This window comes from Cheilinus undulatus, linkage group 22 (assembly GCF_018320785.1).
Source record: "Cheilinus undulatus linkage group 22, ASM1832078v1, whole genome shotgun sequence".
Classification (NCBI taxonomy): Eukaryota; Metazoa; Chordata; class Actinopteri; order Labriformes; family Labridae; genus Cheilinus; species Cheilinus undulatus.
In genome coordinates, this window is record NC_054886.1 from 17,789,642 (window position 1) to 17,805,569 (window position 15,928).

At 42.0% G+C, this 15,928-nt stretch overlaps 1 protein-coding gene across 5 annotated transcripts in view; it reads left to right on the plus strand.

Moving 5' to 3' along the window:
- ppargc1a (peroxisome proliferator-activated receptor gamma, coactivator 1 alpha) overlaps positions 1-15,928 on the plus strand; it is a 418,523-nt gene that overhangs the window by 363,423 nt on the left and 39,172 nt on the right. For 3 of the 5 annotated variants that reach the window (XM_041779708.1, XM_041779709.1, XM_041779710.1), the window contains exon 2: positions 3,124-3,303. In XM_041779708.1, coding sequence (XP_041635642.1) covers positions 3,124-3,303 — 180 coding nt within the window. Of the gene's footprint in view, positions 1-516; positions 692-3,123; positions 3,304-15,928 lie in introns of those variants that run through there. The other 2 variants (XM_041779711.1, XM_041779712.1) reach the window with 1 other exon arrangement.

The following is a 15,928-nucleotide window of genomic DNA, read 5'->3' on the forward strand; positions in this document are numbered from 1 at the left end:
TGGATATTTGGCAGCTGACGCGCCGTTTAATCGATTAAAATCTACAAATTAGTGCATAAATCTGCGAACATTCATACTGAGGCTGCAAAAATCCGCCGAATTGTGTTAATTTGTGCCCCAAACATTTTGCAAGAAGGCTAAAAAGTCACAAGAACAGGATCTTTTGGAAACTGAGTGTATTCTTTAACGCTGTATTTTCTAGTAAGGCTTCTGAATTGAATTGGAGATCAGCGTGTTTCTTTATCCAGACTGCAGAAACGAGTCATCTGTTTGTTTTCCACTCACTAAAGCCTACTGTATGTGTCGACATGGCTTTCAGATGGACATTTTTTACAGCGCACGGAGAGGATTTTACTATGTGCGCAGCCAGACCCCGCCTGCTTCTCGCGCGTCACTGGCGAGTAGTGTGGACGCGGAGTCACTCCCCTGCCTACTTTTAATAGCTTTGTCATGTGATGGAAAGCAGTTGTAAGACAGGTGCCCTCGGTTCATTCTCGGCGAGGGGCAGCAGTTGCCTGTGTGAGAGCGAGAGGGAAGCGTGTGTGGATTTCTTTTTTACTTGATTTTCTTTCTTTTTTTCTTTTTTTTTTTTTTTTCCTTTTTTTTATTTTTTATTTTCCTGGGGCCGTCATTCAGTGGCTGGATGGCGTGGGACAGGTGTAACCAGGACTCGGTGTGGAGAGAATTAGAGGTGAGCGCATGTTCAAAAATCTGACCTGTTTCATCTTTCCTCTGGAGTTTCTTTTTCCCCCCCTGGAAGGATGGACTAAACTGGCTCTCCGAGGCGGAGATTTGCACACTTCTTCTCTGGTGCTGCTGCTGCTGCTGCTGGCGGTGCATGCCGGTATAGTGCGCGTCTGGACACAGTTTTGAGGATGTACAAGACGGGAATATGCATAAGAAGTGGAGGAAATGTGCGGAATCTCCTTTTTCTTCTCATGTAAAGATGTAGTTGTTGCATTGCTTTCCTCGTAGGATCTCTGTTCAGTCGGATAACGGGACTGCACGCGCTCCGAGAAGCTCTTTTCATGCCGAAATGACCGAAATGTCTCAAAGTCAGGTATTTTCGCTGACGCATGAAATCCACCGACGATAACAATCCCTTTGATGTGCCTGCGTCCGGATAGCGCATGTTTTGTTCAGGAGCAAAGGTTGTCCACACAAGAGGGACCGCTAATCTGGTATTGCGCAGGCAGGAGCATCATAGGTTGCCGGGCACGTCTGTGTGCCAACATCCCGGCCGGATGAGCGTAGCAACCGGCTGGGGAGCAACATCATCCACCACACTTCATCTCACCATATTTGTGCGAAATCTATCACATCTTGTGCGTATTTTCACTCTCTGGCGCAAAAATACGCTCAAATCCGCCCCATTCGTCGTTTTATTCTACTTTCAATCCCTCACTGTTATCATTAAAGCTCTTTCAATTAGAAAGGCACATCAAAGGGATACTTATTCGTCTCCTTTTTCCTGATTTACCGAGCCCGTCCAGCTTGTCATGCACATTAGAGTCTACCTGGCTGCGTGCAGGAGCTCGGAGGAGCTCGGTGATGTTCCAGGAAGGTTTTTTCATGATGTAGCTGCAGCCTGGCTGCAGAATTATTGCCATCAGTGCAGTGTGATAAGAACAGGTAAAGAAAATATAAGTGAAGGTGTGATGCTTTGGCTCAATTTTGGGATTTCCTTGCGCGTATTTACACTTAAGTGACACATTATGTCACTTTAGCCAGGTTGGCTTCAGGGGGGAGCCAATCCAGCAAATGATCGCGCTTTTTTGATGCTTTTTCGACTAATCACACGATGCATGAAGAATCAGTACTGCGTAATAATCTAATGAGAGAAATGTCATGAAGGAGCTCTGTGGTATTCCTCCCCTTGCAGGTGCTTTAATGCATAATGCGTGCGTAAATCACCGGAGTGCTTTGTGCGCACTGATCGTCTGTCTGGCGGCGCTGTTTCATTAGTTCACCAAGAAGTCTATAAAATAATTGGGCATAGGACGTCCACTTTGAACATCTTTGCTATGTTTTTCTTCTCATTTCGTGCCATGTCGGATTGAATCATCACAGGGGGGAAGCCTAAGACGCAGTGAATCTGTCCCCTACGCAACAGAACGGATTTGTCTCATCACAGTCGAAGTCATCGTGTATTTGTGTTGGTACGAATCCGACGACAGATGAACTGTGACACCGGTGTCTGGGCGTTTTTCCCCTCCTTGCTTGGCACAACATCCGTCTCTCTGCTTTGCCCTGATTCGAACCCTGCTCTCATCCCTCTTCCTCGCTCTGCGGACCAAATACCTCCCGGTTGCGCCTCGAGGATATCTATAATAGTCCTAGGCAGTCCTGTAGCGATCACACGTCTGCAGACGTGTTGTCAACAATATGTGGAGCGTGCAGCCTATTAGAGACTGCACTTACAGCTGTTTTCTTAAGCTTGGGTTGCATGTGCGCAGTGACAGAGTGTAAACACAACTGGGGTCTTTAAATGGATCTCTAAGTTCGCAGAGAAAGGTCTGCAGATTGTTGGTCTCCTTCCCTAAGGGTTGCACACTTAAATTATTCTTAATAATGTGTTGGCATGCAGCTAGAGGTGGTTGCAGAATAGCCTTTTTTAAACCTGTTGCCTCCTCTTTAAATGTCCAAATCTTCCACTTCCATGGCTGCTCACTTGCAGCCAAAGCAGGGCTGCATGATTTGTGGTGCAAGGAAGCAGCAGGAGCAGCTGCTACATACAGTACACATTGTCTAGATTACATAAAAGTGGCTGGTGAATAACAGAATGTCAACAGGCATCAGTTAGCAGCATGGAGGCCAGAGCCAATCAAAAAGCTCAGGAGAGGATTGAGGGAGGACAGGGTGTTCAGTTGGGTTGGGTAGAAGCGTGAGGAAACGGGTTTAAGGTTTGCATGTAGTGGAAATGATACATTATTGGCATCTGACTTGGACGATTTGATGAAACTGTATAAACATATTTCTGTTTTTGGGATCCGGCACGTTTCAAGGCTGTTTTTGACTCCTGCCCAGATTTTGATTTCTCCATTGTTTCCAAACTTGGCACCAAGAATCCAGTGCCTAATTTGCATATTAAAGGGATGTAATTTTTGTCTGTTTTCTTTCCAGTGTGCTGCCTTGGTTGGTGAAGACCAGCCCCTCTGCCCAGACCTCCCTGAACTTGACCTCTCAGAGCTGGATGTCAGTGACTTAGACGCAGACAGCTTCCTGGGTGGCCTCAAATGGTACAGCGACCAATCAGAGATCATTTCCACGCAGTATGGCAACGAGGCATCCAATCTTTTCGAGGTAAGAAACACCCTTTACCTTTCTTTCTTAATTGCATTTGAGCTTTGGAACATCTTTGCATCCACAGTGATTTCAGTATACGATCGCCCATGGGGGCTGGAATCATACAGCTCACCAGTGCACAGCAGTTACCGGTTTACAAACACGCTTTTACTCTGCTCCGAAGTACAAAAAAGGGAGATAACATGGAGTATGATAAGCTGGTAGGACCTTTGTCCTCCTTCGGATCCTAGCCGCCACGGTAGGCTCCCTTATCAAAACTTTTATTCTAACACAGAGTCAGTGCCGCGGCACAGATCTGACAGACAGCAGTCTGGTAGTAAACTCAGGCCTTATTGCAAAACACTTCTCAAAGGTTGGAGTGTAAAACTATAATCTTTGCTTACCCCTTCTCACCTCTCTCTCCATCTTTTTTCTGTTCTCACCCAGTGACAAACGAAGTCCTCAGAGGGTGATGATCTGGCCGGGGCCATAAAGCCATCGGTCGTGGGACTGAGTTCCAGTCCCCAGTTCATTATAAGCCTTTATCAGTGCCAGAGATAGACAAGAAAGACTGAGATTGGATGCTTTAGCCTTGCCTCAGGAGGAAAAACCCTGTCTGAGAAGCCTTCAATGTGTATCTTTGTGTTATGTGTGTGGCCCTGTCATGTAGTCACGTTTTCTTGCAGGCAACAGTTGATAACAGACTAAATTCTTTCCACGTTTGACCTCTTCCTTTGCACCGCCACCTCCCTTTATATCGCCACACATTCTACCTCTATGGACCACAAGAGGAAGGGATGGTGGGATGGGGGGTGGTGGTGGAGGGGTTTAAGTACTAGCTGGTGTGACCGTGGCTCCTCTGTCGTCTGAGAGTGATATGGCTTGCAGCCACAGAGCGGCTCTGGGGATGGATAAAAATACCAACGAGAGAGTATGCATGTGCTTGAGTGAGTGTGAGTTTAAAACACAATGGAACCAGCACCAAACCTAATGAGGGAAGAAGCGAGCGACTTCCTGTATGGGCTTGTTTTCATCTGAAAAATGTTTGCATCCACATTTCAGTGCAGGTTTTTTTTACCCACTAAAGCTGTGAAAAACTAGGGGTTTCAAAGCAAAAAAAAAAAAAAAACATTTCCCTGACCAGGGATTTTTTTTTCTTCCCTTCTTTGGAAACTTCCAAGTCACCATATGAAGTGCTCAGTTCATCATACAGCAGGACCCGGCTAATCCTACTTAATCTGACAGGGGAAAGTTTGCCGCTCGGCAAGGATCAGAAAGCTGGGGCTGCAGCTGTACTTCCTGCAACCCCTCCTCCCTCTTATTGGCCTCTAATAGAGCAGAGAGGCATCCAGTGAAGTGCACAGATTGCAAGACATGTTAATTAATGTTAACCCTACAATCTTGAGTCTAGTCTTTGTTTTTTACACATGCATCCTGCTATTTATCTACTTATTGAACCAGGAGTATTCCCATTGAGGTGCAACAATCTCTCACAAGGGAGGCTGGGAAAAGACAGTAGAAATCATGTGCATACATTGGTCAAATGTTCAAGCAAATGCAACGTTAAAGCATAGAGGACCCTGTAGCTCACACCAAGATGGCCAAGTAAAAACAATAAAAGCTTTTACCAAAGACAAGAGCAAATTCAAGGAATCTAATCCATGATGACTCCATGAGATCAAAGGTTGCAGCTACTAACAGCTACTGGAGTCAGTAAAGAACATAGGTAAGAAGTTAATTCATGTAAAATGGCCTTATAGAGAAAGATAAACCAATGGTAGCAGGGTACATTAAGTCCAATAGCATCCATGTAAAGAATATCCCCATAATCAATGACAGACAAAACTATTGTTTTGTACTCTCTTCCAGGCATGTGTTTTTAAGATAAAGCCGCCCTGAGTAACATGTGTAACAGCTGCGTGCAGCTGTCACATGGGGCCCCCTTCTTTTAAAACGTCCCCATCAAACATGCTGCCCGGAAGTTTGAACCAGCTTTTGTTAGTTCAAGTAAGTCAACTGTTGAAATGATTTGCAGCTAAGACTGCACCTCTTTGTTTTCTGGCTTTTATTGTGGTTGCAGCTCCATGTGACGGACAGTAGCAAATGAGCAAACATACTTTGACACGGCTGGACATTTAAAAGCATAGCAGAATCTTATAAAGAACATTAGAGTTTGTTTACACTTAGTATAATTAGTGTTAGTGTTATGTATGAATGCTGGTGTCTCTATCCGTGCATGTGTTCTGTTCCCAAAGCAGCATGCGGCCTGAGATCACAAGCTGTCCCCTGGCTGGACTTTTGCTCCATTCCTGCCGCTGTCCCAACTGTCCCTGACACGAAATGTAGAGAATGGCTGTACACATAACAGCGCCGGCTCCTGGCACAGCATGTTTGACACCTCTTCAAAACGGGCCGACCGTGAAAGTCCAGCGTCTATTTTGGGCTGCAGTTGTTAAGGGGTGGTTACTCCAATAAGACCCCAATGTACTGCCAAAGATAACAGCAGAGAAGTGTGACTAATGTCTTCTTACCTGCCGGACTCCGCTTAGAGTTCATGTTCAAGCTCGAAGCAGTTTGATTGATGGAAATGCATCCTGTTTGTTTGGGCTTCTCGGGATTTCAGTGTTGATGTAGCCACTTTGTATGTAGATAGGGAAGTGGCAATATCTTGCAATAGACAGTTTAAATCCATACAACAAATATAGATTTTTCAGTTGTATTTCTTTTTTAACCAGCAGAGGGCGTTGTCTGTTTAAGGCTTCTTTTGTTCGATTTTGGTGGCCAAAAAAGAGTCGTGTAGATTAAGTAGAAAATAGCTAACATTAGCAACTAGCTCCTCCAGCATTCGTTCCCCTTTGCAGATTAATAACGTGCTTTGATATGTGGCCTCTTCACTTTGGTTGAATAGACATGAGTTCAACCCTGGACAACTAACATACAACTTTATTTCCATTTTCTACCTAAAAAAAACGGTCTCACTGCGCTGTTCAAACTACACGCTAACTGCTAAGCTTCTCATATTTACGTCTGATGAAATGCAGGGGGAAAGCTCTGACAGAAAGGCAGTGGCCATGAACTTAAGCTACAGTGGCTTCTAGTGGTAGGAGGTTCATTATGGTTTCAAAGAGCATTAGACTGGGATTTCAAGCCCATGTTTATAAAAAAATGATAGGTAATTAGTTTAACGGACTTGTAAATCTTGCGCAAGCTAATTTGATAATCGAATATGGTCAGAGACAAAGTCATGGTAATTCATAAACAGACCATCCCTATAAATATCAGAAAATTGTAACACAAAAAGTTGCAGATTTGTACTATGAATGAACATATAATTAAAGTTAACTGTGCTTTTGAGGCTGCAAAGCATCCCCAGAATCAGTTTGATGACTTGGCTGTACAAAAATGTCATCAAAAATTACCATGACACGGACCCAGCTGCAGTATACCTACATGACCAGTAAGGGCATACCAAAATATCAGTACACTAAAATATTCTGATATTCTGCTGCTCAATACTATATTGATGTTTCAAAACTCTGCATGGATATTTTATCAATAAAAAATTGACTATGTTGGAGCAGTAGTTTTGCGATGTAATTTCGACCACTTGTTGGCTCTGTTTAGACGATGAGATCATACAAGCCTATCCAGCCGAGCATCTGGATGTTTTGACTTTTTTTGGCCACCAAAACATTAAATACAGTTCAAATTTAGACAACAATCAAGTCATTTGCAAGACAAGTCATAGCAGAGTGAAATACTCAGACAACACAATGAATCTACAAGCTTACAGCTAGGCATCATAGCGATAGCATTACAGCTGACGGCTTACGTGAAATGAGTGGATGCTTTCAACAGACCCTGACACAAGCCTGTTGAAGCTACCGCTAGTCTCTGCGTGTGCAACCATAAGTACACAGTCACTATTTCATTTAGGTTGTAAGTTTTTGTAGTGGTGTCTTCCTGATATCTGGATTAACATTATGGAAGCTTCCTTGAGTGTTACCATGTTTGTAGTTTACATCTTGCACATCAGGTAGTTGTGTATGGCCTGAGCTCTCCTCCATGTGTCCTCCATTAACACATGCTGTGTATAGGGAAATATATATATATATATATAAGAACACTCATAATTCAGTCACATGCATATGTAAATGCAAAGTAAAAGTAGAGTTGAGTAGTTTTAGGCCGAGTCAATTTGACTCCTTTTCTGATATCATTTGGACAACTCAGATGCTGAGACATCCTAATAAGTTGCTGTGTTATTCAGGCGATAACACTGAAAATCCACTGTTGTTGATACTCACGCAAGGTGCTGTATTTGGACAGGAGGAAGGGACAAGGACAGGTAGGAGCAAGTGAAACAAAAGGAGATGCAGGGTGACAGAAAAGACAGACTTACGTAGTGACAGATGGGAAGTGAAGGAGACAAACATATAGACCAGGAGAGGCTGGGACTTGTGCCAGCTAAAATCAAAGCCCATGGATTGGATGTAAAAGGTTGTGGGCTTTGCAGGTAGTAAAATAAGAATCCCAGGCTTAAAGCATTACTCAGATAATGCATTGGAACATGGGCGCACATATGTGTTCCCTGCCAGTCATTTAGACTCTTTTATCACTGCAGCAGGATGCAGCGTGTCTGAATGATTGTGTTAGATTTTGCAGAGGCATTACGCCGCTTTGTCTTGCTTGTTTGTGATTTTTTGGACAGATGCTCAGGCACTTACTCTTAAGCGAAGGCAGCTTACATTGATTGGGTCATCTTGAGAGAGGCTTTCATAAAACATGTCGTGCTGAAATGTTTTTTCCTCAAGCAGACAGCCCACCACCACCACCTCCTATTTTCTTTCCCTTCCCCCTGCAAACATGTGTAAGCCTAGATTAGCTCACACACACTTGTTGGGCGATAGGCGCTCCCGTGAGCTGAAACAAGTCACAGACCCTCTGAGAGGAGTTGTCACGCCCACATACACAAACCCACACTCATACGCAAGACAGCAGAGACCCTTATTGTCCCTGTTTCCACTCCCTGCTGAATGCCGGGTGCGTTTATTTTGCAAATTTATGCTGACATTTGAGAGTACACCACCCGTACCAGTTCACCGCTCCAGCAAAGGGGTGTATGAATTATCATACTCCACTGTATAATATGATTTTCTCAAGTGAGTCTTATTAGAATACACCATGCCGTCCTCATCTCCAGTTCCCCCTTCAGTTTTTTCAGTGCTGATACATTGTTTGCACTGTCTGATGGAAGAAATCCTCCATCACTGTCGAACTCAAGGCGAACCGCGCCTCTCACACCCGCGGCTGTTGCCGTTTCAAGATACACAAATGAGAGCGAGCGCCAGACAAGTAGGCGCAGACGTATCGCACAGAGATGCAGACTCGGGCTGTCCAAGCCTGTGTCATCTTGGAGCGTTCTGTCAGATCCACTCCACAACAAGAGCTCTCAACCCCCTCGCCCGCCCGCCCGTCCTGCAACACTCTCTGCCATCCCTTCCTCTCCCTCTGTCTTTTTTAGCTCCCAAGGCAAGGCATTTGTTCCTGGCTGATGGGGAAGTTGAGGCTGCAGCAGCAAAAACAAATATATTCTGGCCTCCAACATTTGCTTCTGGAAGGAGGAATGGTGGGGGGGGAACACAGAGGGGCGGATGTGGCCAAAAAAATAGTCCCCTCAGGGAATGTTTGGAAAAAGAGCAAGGGAACATCTTTTGGTTGTGGTGGTGGCTGCTTGGCTGCATTTCTACATCTCTCCCTCCCTCTCCTCTCTCACTCACACACACACTCAACCCCACGTTCCCAGTGGGCCTCTGCTGCTGATTGAGGCTTGGTTTGGTGTTCCTGCCCCTGCTGATCTCGCCCCGAGTGGATACCCGTCTCTCTCACCACTCATGAGTACACTGTAAAAACTGAGGACTTAAAAAATGATATTAAATGATCTTTTAAGTAATACTTAGTGAAAATATTATTGCTTTGAACATTCATTCCACCCAAGTCTGACTAACCTGAGTGTCTACAAGTAACAGTGGCAAAGAGCTGCATTCAGCACCAGAGCTGGGGGTAACGCTTAGAGGATTAAGAGTACTTTTGTGCTGTAATGAGTAATGTAACATGTTACTTTACTGAGAGAAAAATACCAGGTTTCCTTTCTTGTCTGTGGCCACAAAAAAGGGAGAAAGATTGAATAAAAGAATCTCCAGGAAGCATCTGCACCTTCAAAGGGGGGGGGGGGGGGGGGGGGGCTATGGAGGTCAGGAAAATCCTGATCCATTGAATGTTAATTTATAATAACCACTTTTTATATTTAACCCAAATAGTAACCACTTTTTATAAAAATTGGCAGAAATTAATTAATTAATTAGAACTGAAAATTGGCAAACCCTGGCAAGAAAATGGAGAGAAGTAGTCACAGAGTGGCAAAAATGTGTTAAAAGTGGCAAAAATGGGCAGAAAAAATGGTGAAAAGCAGTTAAAAAGTGGCAACACTGTCTTAGAAAGGAAGAAATATGCAAAAAAAAAAATGGCACAAAAGGCACAAAGAAGGCCATCTAAAGTAGCATAAGGGCAATTTAGATAATTTTGTTTATTAAGTGAGCACCAATGAGGACCTATGTCAAATTTTGTCAACCTTGAAAGCACAACACCATTTTTTTTTCCACTGGAGGGTACCAAAAAGGGCAATTTGTATAATTTTGTCTATTAAGAGGCCACCAGTGATTGCCAGTTATCAAACTGTTTCCACTTGGAGATCACAAATTCATTTTTTTCCATGAAGAGGGCCCCAATAAGCCAAATTGTGTAATTTTGTCTATCTCGATGCCACCAGTGACAGCCCTTTGTCATTTTTTTTCTGCTTAGAGAGCACAAAGCCAAATTTTTCCACATTGTGGGCACCAAAAAGAGCAATTTGTCCAATTTTCTCCTCTCTGAAGGCACCAAAGAGGCCATTTTATTGTGGTTGTCTACCATAGTGACAAGAGAGCATTTTAGCTGCTTTTTTCAAACATTAGGGCAAAAGGGGGGCAATCACCCCGTGTTCCCCCTCTGAGTTCACCAGTGCAAACAGTTTCTTTTGACTTTTAATTCAGAAGACTGCAGTTTGAGGGATTATTGTGAAACAATTTGAGTACAATGATGACAAATATTAAAATTAAATGTGTGGCTCAGAAAAATAGAGCTGAAACATCTTCTGTATTTTGGATTTACAAGTAAACACAACTCAGCTAGGTCTTACAGCGTGCGTCTGCATGTGTGCCTTTGCGTAACCGAAACAGCCCATACAAAGATCAGATAGTGGTATTTTCTGGCTAGACACAACACTTTTATAGCTTTTTTTGACATTAGTGTGTGTATTGGGCTATTTTTAGTACGTGGGGTAATCTCCACTAAGAGCCTTTCAGGGCTGTTTCACTTAAACCTGGCCAAAACACTAAGCCAATAATCCCCCCTCGCCCAGCCCGACTCATACTTTCACACAGACACAGCAACACATTGCAACGATGCTGCCCGATAACACCAACCTTCCTTCAATTATTTAATAATGTACACTTTGGTGGGAGGAAGGTGTAAACAGTGGATTCCTAGCATGCCTTTATTGTCTTCGACTTATGCAACAACAAAAGGGCAGAGGAAGTGCGAGATTGTGTTTGCATAGACATGAGAAGAATGATCAAAGAGTGACAGGGAGAGAGGGAACAAAGAGAAGAGTGAAAGTGATAGCCAGATGTGAGGAAACAGTTAGAGTAAGAGACAAAAGGGGGAAACCTCGACAGAAAAAAGGAGAGGGAGAAGATGGAGAGAAGGAGCCTTCAGTCAGCGGGTGCCATGATTTATGGTGAAGTCTTATCAGTCTTGGGTGATAGGCTGCTTCCCCCTCTCCAGGAAAGGCCAATCGATCCCAAGTGTGTCCGTGTTAGTGTGTTCGGTGCCAACATGTCCAGTTGTGGCAGAGGTCTTGGCAGTAGCCCCCTCTGCTTTGGTGGTTTGCCAGACTCTGTCAATCTGTGAGCTTGCAACACAGCTAAAAGAGAGAGTTGTTATTTTTGAGCCATAATTTAGAAGATAAATGAGGAATTTTGACCTTAGATATGGAAGTAGGTGGCAGTAGTTTAAGTCCAGGGCCCTGAAAAAAAAAAAACCCAAGGGACCTCCCCAGATCTGATTTAGTCACGCAGATCCATGCATGCTGGGTCAGTAGCACTAGTGCTTGTCTCTGGCTAACATGGGCTTGTATGGCACTAGTAGCCTAGTGTTTATGTCCGTGCCTCATGTACAGTAACTTTTGTCCTCACATCCAAATCTGTGGCTCCTTTACCGCATGTCATTCCCCACTCTCTCGCCCTCTCTCTCTCTCTCTCTCTCTCTCTCTCCATTGTCCTGCCTCTTCAATCAAGCCATAAAACCCCATAAATACATCATAAAAAGGCTTGCAATAAAGATTCAAAGATTCAGCACTCCATAAAGTGTATTTACTTAACAGTAAACCACGACTTTAGTTGTACTGATGTATATCGAATTATGAGGGAGAAAAGCTGTTAAAAGTGTCCATTTTGGTTAAAAATGGGACATTTTAAACTACAGATTTCCTTTCACTTTGGGTGTAAAATTTTATGATTAACAACACACTGCAGTGAAGTCTTCATAATTATTAAAAGTTGGCATTTTTTTATTGGACACTTTTGGCAAAGTCAGGTGTTTTCTTTTTTTTTTTTTTTTTTTTTTTTTAAGATTTGTTTTCGTGCTTTTTCATGCCTTTATTAGATAGAGGAGGACAGTGGATAGAGTCAGAAACAGGGTAAGAGTTGGGGTGAGACACGCGGTGAAGGGCCTCAGGCCGGATTCGAACCAGGGCCGCCCACGTACATGGGGAACGCCTTTAACCACTAGGCCACCTGCTCCCCCAGGTGTTTTCTGGTAAGGATGGAGACAAATGCAGAGCATTATGGGACACATGTGGAAAGTCAGTAACTTGGTGGATAACTTCACTCATGGTGCAGATGTGTCTAACATCAAATAACAAGAATAATACACCAGAAACAGGAGCAAAGAAATCCCAGCAGTAATCACCGTACAACTGACGACATCTAAAAACATCTAAAATACATCTTTGCCCAAAGGCATGATGGGAAAACTCCACCACCCAGACTTGAAATGGCAGTGTGCGGTGCTTAGATTGACTCTCTACAGAGTTGGGCGAACACTTAGTACATTAACACTATCTGATAATTTCAACACTGAAGGACATTTAACTCAGAATAGATAAAATTACACTTTGGGGTGTAAAATAGAGTCTGAAATACACTGAAATTTCCAAGCTTTGCTTTGTATATAATGTTAGATTTTTTCCAGCTTAGTGCAGACATTTGAGTGCACAAATTTTCCATATTGTTCCATATAGTAAAATAGATTGTTTCTAAGTCAAAAAGACCAAGATTGGATGCTAATTCTTTTAGCCCGTCAATGGCAATTTCCATTATATGTTAGCACCAAGCTAATGACCAAAGGCATCCCCGTCTGTTCGTGATACTTATTATAAGAGTACTTGTGTTTCGTGTGTTGTTGTTTTTGGCGTTCAACACTTTTGCACCATGGGAGGGAACTGCATTGCAAAGCCTTGATAATAAAGATTAAGTTTAAAATAATTAAAAATAGTTGATCTGCAGATATATTTGCAACCAGAGGCTAAACAAAGAGGAGATACAGATAATTATTATTACCCTCTTTTGGATTGTTTCACAGCATACAAAAGCATTGACATGCCAAAAGCTCTGCAGGAAGAAATATTTCCTCCTATGTCTACATATCTGAAAATAACCCAATTTTTGGTTCTAGTTGTTTATTTTTTCTTGCTGTGGTGTAAAAATTGGCATAAGTTGTGTCTGATTTCTGCTTAACCGCAATGAGATAAAAATTACACAAGCACAGGCTGGAAAAACAAGATCAACTGGTGTAAACTTGCTCTCATGTTAGCTCATATTAGCTGTGTATGCTTTTTAAATCAGCATAAACCATGTTAGTTAAGCAGAATAAAGTTGAGGCCAGGCCTTCTCCTCCAACAGAGCCATGGTGCTTTTAAGTAAGAACATCTAAGTGTCTTTTTTGAGTGTGTTTAATTTGTGGATGCTTCATAATTTAGTTAATTTGGTTTTAACACATCTTTGGCCGTATGCACTGAAGACTACATGTGAAGTACTAGTTTCCCCCTCAGTCCTTTTTAAGAGCTTTGTCAACCATGCAGAAAAAAAGCCCTCCCCGTTCTAACTAAGCTTTATGATGTGCACTGCATGCTTATAGCTCCAGCTTATTTCCCCCCTGAAGCATTTAAGTCTGCACAGGCCTCAAATAGTTCAAGAGGCTCTCGGAGGCTCTGCTGATGCATGAGTGACTGGATGCTTGGATGACTCACTTTGCTGCCCAATCAGTAGCTCCCAAGTTTAAACTGGAAGCAGAAGCTTTTACAGACACTTGGTCACTGCAGATAGAAAGCAGAGCCGTGCTGTCCTTTTAAAACAAAAACCTCTATGAATATATTACTTTATGTATAAAACAACTTAGAGGAAGTCTGTCCTAAGGAAACAGAAGTTTCATTAATATGGATGTTTGTGGGGGATTTATAAAACTCAGTCCTCCTTTTTCAACCTTGTAAGTTATAAACATGCCTTTTTTATATATGTGAAGACGGCTCAAGCAAGCAAATATTGTGACTTTGTGAATGCTGTATTCAGGATCAATCTGCTGTACTTATCTGCTATCATTGAGCTGTTGACTTCACGAGGTCAACAGTTTTAAAATTGTCTGCAATTCTTTCCAGAAGACCATTTCCAGACTATACAGTGGCAAGCCAATCCTCTTTTTTATATGGCAGTGGGCTGTGTTATATAATGAAATGATGGGTATGTTTAGAATGGATGGAAGTGTTGGAAGCTTCAATGACCCTCAATCAGTCTGTGTTTTGGACAATTGTGAAAATTTGGGTTTAAGTTACCACCTACTTTACATTAAATGAAGCTTCAGGAAGTAAAAACTAGCCTGCAGAGAAATGAAGCAGGCTTTCCTTCCACATTTAGCCAATTTGGTTATTAGTTAGTGCCCTTATTGTGATATATATTTTCTTTTCTTCTGCCGCTATAAGTTGGCATGGGCTATGTAGATTTCATGCAAATGAATGGATTCAGCTATAGAGATTTGATTGTATTGCACAATATTAACTACAATCTCACCATATAATTTCGACATCTTGCCCAATCGCTGTCATACTGGGGAAAAAAATACAAAAAAATGTCTGTGTTTATCTTAAAAATTGGTACACGTTGCCCCATAGCCATCATTGTGAAAAGCGAACTGCATTTTTGGGTTAATATTGTGCTAAAAGTTGTGTAAGTTCCAGAACATGTTCACTTGGCCTTGTGTCATTTGGTTTATCTGCCCCTTAGCCAACACTTTGGGAGAAAACAAGCAGCAGTTCTGGTTAACTTTAAGCTAAATTATTAGCATAAATTGAATAGAAAGCTCAGTTTAGTTTATATTAATCAGCTTGATTGCCTAGCTAAAAATATTTATCCGTTCAACAAGTTAATTCTGCTTTGCATCATTACGTTAACCATCCTCATAGCTACATCTCAGGAGGGAAATAAGCATTTCAGAATAACTTTAGCTTGAAAAGTGTAAGTAAAACAAAGATTAATGCAGGCTGACTTCTCCCCAGCCACAATTATCAAAGAAAGAAAAAAGATTTGGCTTCAAATTTAGCTTAAAAATAGTGTAAGTTAGACAAGAAGCAAAATTTTACTTCCACTAGCATGGTTGCAATATTGGCTGAGAAAAAGGGCACTTCAGGTTAATATCTAGCTAAAATGATCATTTTGAGTTGGACAGCAAACTTAATGTAGTCCACATAATTTGGCTAACTACAGTCATCTGTTTTAGAGAGAAAGAAAAACAGCTAGCTAGCTAATATTATTTGGCTAGTTCTGGAAAAGTAGGATAATTAAGCCAACATAATTTTGCTAGTATAATTGCAATTTAGTTTAAGACGGAGCAATTCTGGTTAATAGTTAGCTAAAAATACTTTACCCTTTAGTTTCATCCTTTTCTGGGGGGTCGGGGGTTGAGGTCAACATTTGCATTAGCTTGAAAAATACTGAATGTTGAACAAATGCTAAGTTAACCTAGCATCATTTGCGTAGTATGTTTCCAGTCCTGGAAAAGAAGGCAGCGCAGGGTAATAATTAGCTAGAAAATCTGGTTTCAATTGTGATAGCTTTTGGGCTAACTTTAAAAAATACTGTATGTTGGACAAGAAGCTAACGTAGTTTGGCTAGCATATTTGCAGTGCAATAAAAAGGCACTTCTAGTTAATAGTTAGCTTAAAGTACTTTTGCAGCATTTGGTTTAGCTTGAAACATACAGTTAGAGAAGATACTAAATGTAGCTCGCATTTTTGGCTAACATTTTTAGGAAATAAAGTCATTCGCTTTAATATTTTGCCAGGAAAAAAACTTTAGTTTGAGATAAGTTTCAATGTATTTCCCATTAGTGGACTTAATGCCCAAATGCCAGAATTTTGGAGGGAAAAATTAAACACATGTCAATACTTAGTTAAAAAGTTGTTTTTAACAAACTCAGTTTACTTTACATCATT